General features: G+C 40.5%; 1 protein-coding gene across 2 annotated transcripts in view; it reads right to left on the bottom strand.

The window, feature by feature from the left end:
- Positions 1 to 10,290, bottom strand: part of LOC127430863 (homer protein homolog 1-like) — a 33,437-nt gene that overhangs the window by 7,652 nt on the left and 15,495 nt on the right. For both annotated transcript variants that reach the window (XM_051680991.1, XM_051680990.1), the window contains exons 5-8: positions 8,483 to 8,613; positions 7,570 to 7,729; positions 5,544 to 5,654; positions 5,382 to 5,462 (exon numbers count right to left, since the gene is read on the bottom strand). In XM_051680991.1, coding sequence (XP_051536951.1) covers positions 5,382 to 5,462; positions 5,544 to 5,654; positions 7,570 to 7,729; positions 8,483 to 8,613 — 483 coding nt within the window. The remainder of the gene's footprint in view (positions 1 to 5,381; positions 5,463 to 5,543; positions 5,655 to 7,569; positions 7,730 to 8,482; positions 8,614 to 10,290) is intronic.

Consider the following 10,290-nt stretch of genomic DNA (forward strand, 5'->3'; position numbering starts at 1 on the left):
AAAATACATCCACAGGTACTCCTCCAGTTCAGTACACCTCCTATCAGAAGCTAATTGGCTAATTGTCTAAAGGCTTGACATCATTTTCTGGAATTTTCCAAGCTGCTTAAAGGCACAGTTAACTTAGTGTATGTAAACTTCTGACCCACTGGAATTGTGATATAGTCAATTAAAAGTGAAACGATCTGTCTGTAAACAATCGTTGGAAAAATTACTCGTCATGCACAAAGTAGATGTCATAAACAACTTGCCAAAACTATAGTTTGACTTCGACCAAAGTGTTTGTAAACTTCTGACTTCAACTGTATATCAGCTTAATATCCAGAGTCAACTGTAAGTCAACAATTTGTAGGTTGATTTCACTTAAAAGTGTAACTCTGTGCCATTTTCAGAACATTGTCAGGTCCCACCAACACTGACTCAACCAACAGTGCGAGTTGGGGGCGGGACTATCTGTTTTCAGTCTCTTTGAAAACCAAGTTTATTTTTGCAATTTCATTTTGTGATGCTAGTGCTGCAGAAATGACAAACTTCAGCTTTTACCTCTTCAACTCTGCAAATGCAAGCCAAAAAAAGCAGCAATTTTTCACACCCATACGCACATACAGTGCTCTAATGGCAAAAAAATAGGTCTCCTTTTTACAGAAAAAAACTCAAATTTCAAGAAAAGATTTCTATTATTGTATGTTTACAATCTTATGACAATCTAATTTTGTTAATCAATTTTTTTGTTGTTGTCCAAACTTTATAAGCATGTAATTCTGGTTATATGTGCTCTAACTCCCTGCAAAAATGCCAGATCATTCCACGAGATGGCAGCAAGTATTAGGAAAATGCATGTTTTCTCAGTCACCTTCCATTACTATATACAGATCTGAAATGTAGTTGGCACAGTAACGCAGCTGAGCACACACACATCCAGTCTATTTCTGATTGCAAGCACCTTCCCCAATGTTTCATCGAATATCTCGGCCTCTGAGTGGACTAGAAGCTCAATCTAGTATAACATTTCATCATCAATACATTTAGTCATTTAACAGACGCTTTTATCCAAAGAGACTTACAAATGAGGAACATAAGCATAATTTGTATTACAAAAGTCAACAATATCTTCAGAATCGCACTGCAAAGTTCTCACAGTGGCTGCAGTAGTAAAGATCCTAACGCAGAAGAAAGAGACAGACAAGGAACATTAAACACAATAGTTGAGGACATATTTTGCAGATGACTTGTTTATCATGCTTTTTCTGCTGAACTGCATATTTAGTTCTCAACATCTGAGACACAACATTGGATTATTTACTCAAACAAGCTCACAGACAAGTGAACAATGGCTCATTTGAAAGAAAACGGTAAGAGTTGATATAGAATTTGTGGCTATTTGGGGCTTACAGAAGCAAAGATAAGGGCAGACATCAGACGTTTGTCTTTCTTGTCTTACAGAGATCATATTTCACTTATCTTTTGATAATCATTTAAACTGTGGTGTTAGGGCAACTAAATAAACTGCATGCTCACATTCCAGAGAACGGGAGCTTGTTAAATGACTTTCTATTTAAGTGCTATGTGAAACACTTTCATATTCTTATTTCTACAGCATTACCTCAAGGTGGCGCTCATTCGCAACATGGAGGTTTTCAGGTTTCATCTTGTTATTTGATGTAACAAACTGATGAGGTTCTGTGAAGCGTTCTGATTCTGAGCAATCCAATGGTAACACACATGACTTGTGTATGCGGGGACTTTTGTATTTTGTAATTGTAAACTTATTACATGCTCCTGGCCCCTTATATATATATTAGGACTGTCAATCAATTAACATTTTTAATCAAATTCATTACATGGTCTGCAGATTAATTAATCGCAATTCATCGCATATATACATTTTTGCTAAGAAAGCCCCTCAAATAACAATAATTCAATATGTAATGACTAAATACTTGTAAATAGTTATATTTAAATAATTATAATATATTATTAAAAAATAATAATAATAAATATAGCTGCAAGCAGCAATTATCGGCAGCATGAGCAGTGAAAGAAGCAGCGTGACACATTTTAAGTTAGAATTGTGATGAATGCTGTAAGAGTTAAAGATAAAAAACCAAACATCTATGGCCATGTTTCTCAAGATACACTACTGTAGATACACTACTGTTTTATTTGCGTGCACATTAAAATCTCTATCATCGGCAGAACAAAAGTGCTTGCTCTTTTGGCTATTAGTACATTGATAAAGAGTTTTTACTCAAGGATGTGCAGAGGGAGTTAAGTGCAACATTGCACACTATACATTGTTTTGTGTACTCTCAAGCACTTTGTAGGATTTTTTGGAAAAAATTGGAAAAGTCAGTTTTTACATCCATAGAGTTATATGCAATACATTTATAGACATCTATGCAATATTTAGTTTAAACCAATTTAAACAAAAAAAAAGTTTTGATTATTTCCATAACAGTAACTTAATCGAAAACAATTTGTCTAATTGATTGAAATATTTCAAGCAAGCACATTTAGCCATTTTTTACTACAGGGCATCCAGAATTCACAATGACCCCTCAGGGCAAGCTCCTAAAATATTTTCATTTTACTAAGCAAATGCAACAGCCTTAATTCCTCTTTGGTATTTTTTATAAATTTGGTACTTTCAAATTTGTTTATGAAACAATTCTACACAACAAAAACTTTTTGGCTAATATTTTCAGGCATGGTCTGCAAATAATCAGCAGATTTCAATTTCATATTGATTGGACAAAAGTTAGAGTTGTAATAGCAACAACAAACGTTTACATAAAATCAAATCATGGCCAACCATTGTTCTCTGCATGACCCACACAATCTAACAAGACCAGTCTCACAAAAATGCAGACATACAGCTTCAAGTCCATTTTGGTGTGCTCAATGTCAAATTTGTTGATGATTAGGCAATGGCTGCCATGTTTCTCAATATACGCAACTGTCCTCATGATCAATGATGGCAACTCCCACAAAGACACTGCATGCAAATTTTGAAATTAATCGGACCAGTGTTTCTATATTTAGAGCCACTTTCATATTGTTCCCTGTTATAGCGCCACCAAATGGCCAAACCCCACATCTTTTTTGTGTGTTATCAGGCTGAGCCCTTATATAAGTGTGTCAAGTTTGTTGAAAATATCTCATTTCACTTAAGAGTTATATCAATTTACGTAAAAGCAGAGACCACTTTTAAAATTCATCGGCCTGTTTTTGTTTTGTTCTCTTTTATCTTAAGAAATTTAATAATGACGCTTCTTATTTTGGTGGTTTCGTTCCGATCGGACTAACGGCTTTGAAGCAATTTGCTAAAGTAGTTTCGGAACTATTTTCGAAGTGGCAACAGGCCATAAGGCGAACCATAGCAAATATGGTATCGTTGCGCTCGGCAAGTCCTCCCGAACTTAACGAGACCAGTTTTGTGAAAACAGACCAACGCCACTAAAAGTTATAAGCTCACAAAGTTACAAAAAAATTAATTTTTCCACCACTAGGTGGTGCAGGACCCAAACTTCTCAGGCACCTTCAGGGCATGTTCCTGATGACACATACAAAGTTTCATAACAATACGCCAATGCATTCATAAAATACAGCATTTTGCAACAAAATTCAAAATGGCCAACGGCCAAAATGTCCGAGATGGGAAAATTGGGTATCGTTTGACTCGGAATGTTTCACTGAATCTAAAGAGAGCAGTTTTATCATTTTTGGCCAAAGTGTTCAAGAGTTATAAGTCAAAAATAGCCATTTATGCTATCTCCTGACCAGTAGGGCGCAGTGGGGCGAAATGCTGCAGGTGACCTCAAGACATGATGGCAATGACACGTACCAAGCTTTGTCACAATCCGTCAAAGTGATGCGGAGATACAGTATGAAGTCCATTTTGGCGTGCTCACCATCACCTTCGTGAAGCCATTTCTCAGGAATGATTTCAAACATCGAAAAAAAAGTGATACATTTTGTGTAAGGCTATCTCACGATCGCTTTTAAACAATTTTGGTGGAAATCGGACAAAAATTGTAGGAGAAGTAGCGAAAAAACTTGTTCCCTTTACATTCAAAATGGCAGAAAATCTAATCAGGCGGAAATCGAAACCGAGGTATGTATTCGACTTGCCGTGAGCTCAGGAATCGGGAAAAATAATTTTGTCTCTAGGACTTACAGTTCAAGAGTTATTAGCATAAACATGAGTGAAATTTGACCTTTTGGTGGCGCTAAAGGGTTTGAATCACAGACTCCAAATTTGCTGTGGTATCAGTTCAGACTGTCCTCTAGCTGTGTGCAAAATTTCATAACTTTCCTGCATACGGTTCTATGGGTTGCCATAGACTCGCTTGGCAGAAGAATAATAATAAGAACACTAGCGATTACAATAGGGGTCTTCGCTTTTGGAGCGTCACGGTTGTCGTGTCATAAACATACCATTTTTAGGTCGCTGTGTCAAGTTAAACATATTTGAAACTTAGAAAAACACATCTTGAGATCCCTGCGTTTGGATTTGTGCTCCATCAAGCAGTGATTGAACGCATGAATGTGTTCTCATCTTGTGCTGTCTGCTGTCAGTAAGTGTGGTTTGTTCTCTGTATAAGCTGCACGTTGACTATTCAGCTGGAGTTTCACTTACTGCCCCCTGCAGAAAACAGGTGGTACTACAAGCTTGAATTGCTCTGATGGAAGGAATATTCCTTAATACAGTCCGGGGACATGATTAATTGCATTATTTTTTTTATATAATTAATCGCACTGAATTAATGCGTTAAATCGACAGCCCTAATATACAGTATATATACATATATAGAATAGGGGTTAGGGTATGTAATTGATTTTGTTTTAATTGTTTAATGATGTAATTGTTTTAACAGTATCACTCGTCGGGGGCCTGGGTAGCTCAGTGGTAAAATACGCTGGCTACCACCCCTGGAGTTCGCTAGTTCGCTAGTTCAAATCCAAGGGCGTGCTGAGTGACTCCAGCCAGGTCTCCTAACCAACCAAATTGGCCGGTTGCTAGGGAGGGTAGAGTCACATGGGGTAATCTCCTCGTGGTTGCTATAATGTGGTTTGTTCTCGGTGGGGCGTGTGGTGAGTTGTGCGTGGATGCCGCGGTGGATGGCATGAAGCCTCCACATGCGCTACGTCTCCATGGCAACGCGCTCAACAAGCCACGTGATAAGATGCGCGGGTTGACGGTCTCAGACGCGGAGGCAACTGGGATTCGTCCTCCGCCACCCGGACTGAGGCAAATCACTATGCGACCACGAGCACTTAGAGTGCACTGGGAATTGGGCATTCCAAATTGGGAGAAAAAGGGGAAATATCCCAAAAAGAAAAAAAAAAAAACAGTATCACTCGTCTTGAGGTTTGTTTACCTGCAGCTTCTGTGTAAGTGAATCTTTCTGTGTTTGCAGCTGGTTTGCATTTTCAACTTCCTCTTTCAGCTTCTCCAGTTCCTGTGAGGATGAAATTCACTCAGTACTCAAACAGTTTCAGGTATGAATCAGTTAAACGGTTGTTAGTAGTGGGAATCTGACCTCCTCCTTGGCTTTGAGTTCGGCTTCAAGTTCTTCAATGGTCTGATTCAGTTCAGTTTTCTGTGTTTTGATGCCTGTTGTTTGTCCACTAACACACTCCAGCTCTGTCACCTGACAAACACAGAGAATCATGTGATCATCACGTACAGTTACGGACCAACAGTCGACGCCTCTGCTGCCTTCGAGAATACTTCCACATTGCAGAACTAGTGATAGACCAGTATGTTGGCTGATATTCCTCTATTGTTATTATTGTTAGCACCAGCGAGTACATACTGAGTAAAATAAATATTAGTTCAATTTCAGAATGTTTTCATGAATGTGTTAATTTTACAGTGCATCCAGAAAGTATTCACAGCGCTTCACTTTTTCCACATTTTGTTATGTTACAGCCTTATTCCAAAATGGATTAAATTCATTATTTTCCTCAAAATTCTACAAACAATACCCCATAATGACAACATGAAAGAAGTTTGTTTGAAATCTTTGCAAATGTATTAAAAATAAAAAACGAAAAAAAAATCACATGTACATAAGTATTCACAGCCTTTGCTCAATACTTTGTTGAAGCACCTTTGGCACCAATTACAGCCTCAATCTTTTTGAGTATGATGCTACAAGCTTGGCACACCTATTTTTGGGCAGTTTCTCCCATTCTTCTTTGCAGGACCTCTCAAGCTCCATCAGGTTGGATGGGGAGCGTCGGTGCACAGCCATTTTCAGATCTCTCCAGAGATGTTCAATCGGGTTCAAGTCTGGGCTCTGGCTGGGCCACTCAAGGACATTCACAGAGTTGTCCCAGAGCCACTCCTTTGTTATCTTGGCTGTGTGCTTAGGGTCGTTGTCCTGTTGGAAGATGAACCTTCACCCCAGTCTGAGGTCCAGAGCGCTCTGGAGCAGGTTTTCATCAAGGATGTCTCTGTACATTGCTGCATTCATCTTTCCCTCGATCCTGACTAGTCTCCCAGTTCCTGCCGCTGAAAAACATCCCCACAGCATGATGCTGCCACCACCATGCTTCACTGTAGGGATGGTATTGGCCAGGTGATGAGCGGTGCCTGCTTTCCTCCAGACATGATGCTTGCCATTCAGGCCAAAGAGTTCAATCTTTGTTTCTCATGGTCTGAGAGTCCTTCAGGTGCCTTTTGGCAAACTCCAGGCGGGCTGTCATGTGTCTTTTACTGAGGAGTGGCTTCCGTCTGGCCACTCTACCATACAGGCCTGATTGGTGGAGTGCTGCAGAGATGGTTGTTCTTCTGGAAGGTTCTCCTCTCTCCACAGAGGAATGCTGGAGCTCTGTCAGAGTGACCATCTGGTTCTTGGTCACCTCCCTGACTAAGGCCCTTCTCCCCCGATCGCTCAGTTTGGCCGGGCGGCCAGCTCTAGGAAGAGTCCTGGTGGTTCCAAACTTCTTCCATTTACAGATGATGGAGGCCACTGTGCTCATTGGGACCTTCAATGCTGTAGAAATTTTTCTGTACCCTTCCCCAGATCTGTGCCTCAATACAATCCTGTCTCGGAGGTCTTCAGACAATTCCTTGGACTTCATGGCTTGATTTGTGCTCTGACATGCACTGTTAACTGTGGGACCTTATATAGACAGGTGTGTGCCTTTCCAAATCATGTCCAATCGACTGAATTTACCACAGGTGGACTCCAATCAAGTTGTAGAAACATCTCAAGGATGATCAGTGGAAACAGGATGCACCTGAGCTCAATTTTGAGTGTCATGGCAAAGGCTGTGAATACTTATATACATGTCATTTTTTTCATTTTTTATTTTTAATAAATTTGCAAAGATTTCAAACAAACTTCTTTCACGTTGCCATTATGGGGTATTGTTTGTAGTATTTTGAGGAAAATAATGAATTTAATTTATTTTGGAATAAGGCTGTAACATAACAAAATGTGGAAAAAGTGAAGCGCTGTGAATACTTTCCAGATGCACTGCATGTACAGTGGGGTCCAAAAGTCTGAGACCACATTTTTCCCACGTTAGTTATTTGCGCTGTGTTTGATCTTTGACCCGTTTGTGCAGTCTCTCGGCCTCCTCCTGATACGCTGCCAGCTGCTGTTTCCACTGTTTGACGTTAGCGGTGGACTCGAGCAGCGTTGCCGTTAATTTGGCGTTGTTTCCCTTCAGTGTCGCGAGCTCCGCCTCCCAGTGTTTAGTGATGGATGTCGAGCTGCATGAACAAAACAAAGCAAACAGTCTCTGAATCCATCCACTCTGCTATTAGTGTCACCATAAGTCCCTTTATATCAAGAGTGTTTGTTAAATGAGAGTTTCTCACTTCGTTTGATACTCTGTGATTTTAACAGAAATTCATCAATCTACTGTGACTCCACAATAATAAACATAAACAAGTAAAGCTTTGCTGCCAAAATCGTGTAATGCGATTGTCAGAGACGCAGACTCGCTCTAAGAGCTTTTCCTGAAGTGATTTAAGTGCATTTCCATTCATATTTAATGTTTGTCTAACACAGTGTTTTAATTTAATGCTTTAGTGTCCAGAGCGGCCGGTGGAGTATGAAATATAGATGAATGCATTAATCGACACATGGAGAGTCTGAACTACACTGGAGCGCTTTCGTTTCCAAGCAGATCGACTTTTACACTGGCAGGACATATGTACAGGCTGAAAGAGACACAACACACTTCTAACAGAACCATGAATAAGTTGGCTGTGATGTTGAATTGATGTAGTATGTACTGCAGCTTTATTTCAATAACATTCATCTAAAAACTAGTAAGTCTATGGAAAATGTGTGATGTTTTAGTAAAGCAAGAGCACACCTCACCTCAACAAGGGATCATTCCTGTCTGGAAAGTTTCACACTTACTGTTCGAGGTTTGATCGAATCACTATGAGCAACAGTAAGAGTGACGTTTGGCTAAATAAACAGCACTAATAACAGTCAGGTGTGTCTCTGGTCACCTGTGAGGAAATGGTACAGCGTTTGGCTCCGCGCGGCTCTCGGCGTTAAACGCGGCATCAGGTGTCACTTGCTCATCTGTTCCGTTGATGCTCTCAGGAGTCACTGGAGACTGAAGGTCTGTCGCCGATTCCTGTGACATCACAGACACACAATAACAGATACACGACCAATGGCAGACGAGGAGAAGTGTTCGGGAAACCTCTTTGAAAACAGTCATTATGTGCTAGTGCTGCAAAAATTACACACTTCACAAAAACAGATTTTGTTTCATGTAGATTCATGTCTGCAAGAAACTTAAAAACAAAGGTCCCATCCTGTAAAACAGAGCGGCAGACTTTAAAGGTGCCGTAAGTGTCCTGGGATATCTCACCGGTCTCTGTGACAGCTGTAGACTTTGTAAACAGCAAACAAAAATGTATCCGCGGACTTTGCCGCTTTTCACCTGTCAATCATTTTGCTTGTTCTCAATTGAAGTGGATTATTTTATTTATTTTTTTATCCCTTTTCTCCCCAATTTGGAATGCCCAATTCCCACTACTTAGTAGGTCCTCGTGGTGGCGCGGTTACTCGCCTCAGTCCGGGTGGTGGAGGACAAGTCTCAGTTGTCTCCGCTTCTGAGACCGTCAATCCGCGCATCTTATCACGTGACTCGTTGTGCATGACACCGCGGAGACTCACAGCATGTGGAGACTCATGCTACTCTCCACGATCCACGCACAACTTACCACACGCCCCATTGAGAGTGAGAACCACTAATCACGACCACGAGGAGGTTACCCCATGTGACTCTACCCTCCCTAGCAACCGGGCCAATTTGGTTGCTTAGGAGACCTGGCTGGAGTCACTCAGCACACCCTGGATTCGAACTCGTGACTCCAGGGGTGATAGTCAGCGTCAATACTCGCTGAGCTACCCAGGCCCCATTTGAAGCGGATTATTGAGTCTATAATTCATAATGTTTGTTAGTTGAGGGCGTTACAAACAATACTGCTCTTTTGCTCAGTTTTGCCCTCAAAATTATCTTTGGAGGGCGGGGTTTTGGATTGAGGGGGCGTGGCTAACCCGTACAAAATATCTAAACTAGCCGCAAATGTTTGCCAGAAGTTTGCAGCTCTTCACCGGTAGTGGTGAACCTCCGGCAAAGCTTTGGTAACAATGGACAATTTGACACAAGTTTGCCGCAAAGCTCATTTGCATGTGAAAATGATCGGTGGCAAATTTGCAGTGAACTCTCCATTTTTGTAAGGGCCACTCCGAGTGTGAAACGAATTGTTATCAGTGTCTCGTCAACCATGAAACACACACCAGTCAATCATTTCAATGCCTTAATCTTATTAGTCAGTGAGTTTTTCAGCAAGAAATAAGAGAATAAAAGAGTGGTCTTGTAAAAGGATGTTGCTTTGTCACAGGGTGAATTTTGACTTGTGTTGTGAAGCAGTCTATAGGCATGAATCGTTATTTAATTCACTTGTTGTGGTGGAAGTTCACACATGGACAGAGGTGGTACAAGTGAGCTTCAGAAGCCACTGATGAAGTCTAACATTCATTTGATGAACACGGTTTAGATTTAGGGATCATATCAGGGGAGGTTTTGGGTCAAAGTTCAGGATCATTTGATTCACTCTTACCTTTGTGGTGCTCCGAATCTGTTTGTGTTTTTTGGAGAGTTAAAAGAAATCATGAGGAATTATAACATCTCGTGAAAATTACACGAAGTATTAAATCACAGTAGAGCTGTTATTAAGCAGCAGATTCTCAGATAGACTTTGAAGGAGGAAATGAGAGGAAATGAGATGTCTAACAGCTC

This window comes from Myxocyprinus asiaticus, chromosome 40 (genome assembly GCF_019703515.2).
Source record: "Myxocyprinus asiaticus isolate MX2 ecotype Aquarium Trade chromosome 40, UBuf_Myxa_2, whole genome shotgun sequence".
In the NCBI taxonomy this organism is placed as follows: Eukaryota; Metazoa; Chordata; class Actinopteri; order Cypriniformes; family Catostomidae; genus Myxocyprinus; species Myxocyprinus asiaticus.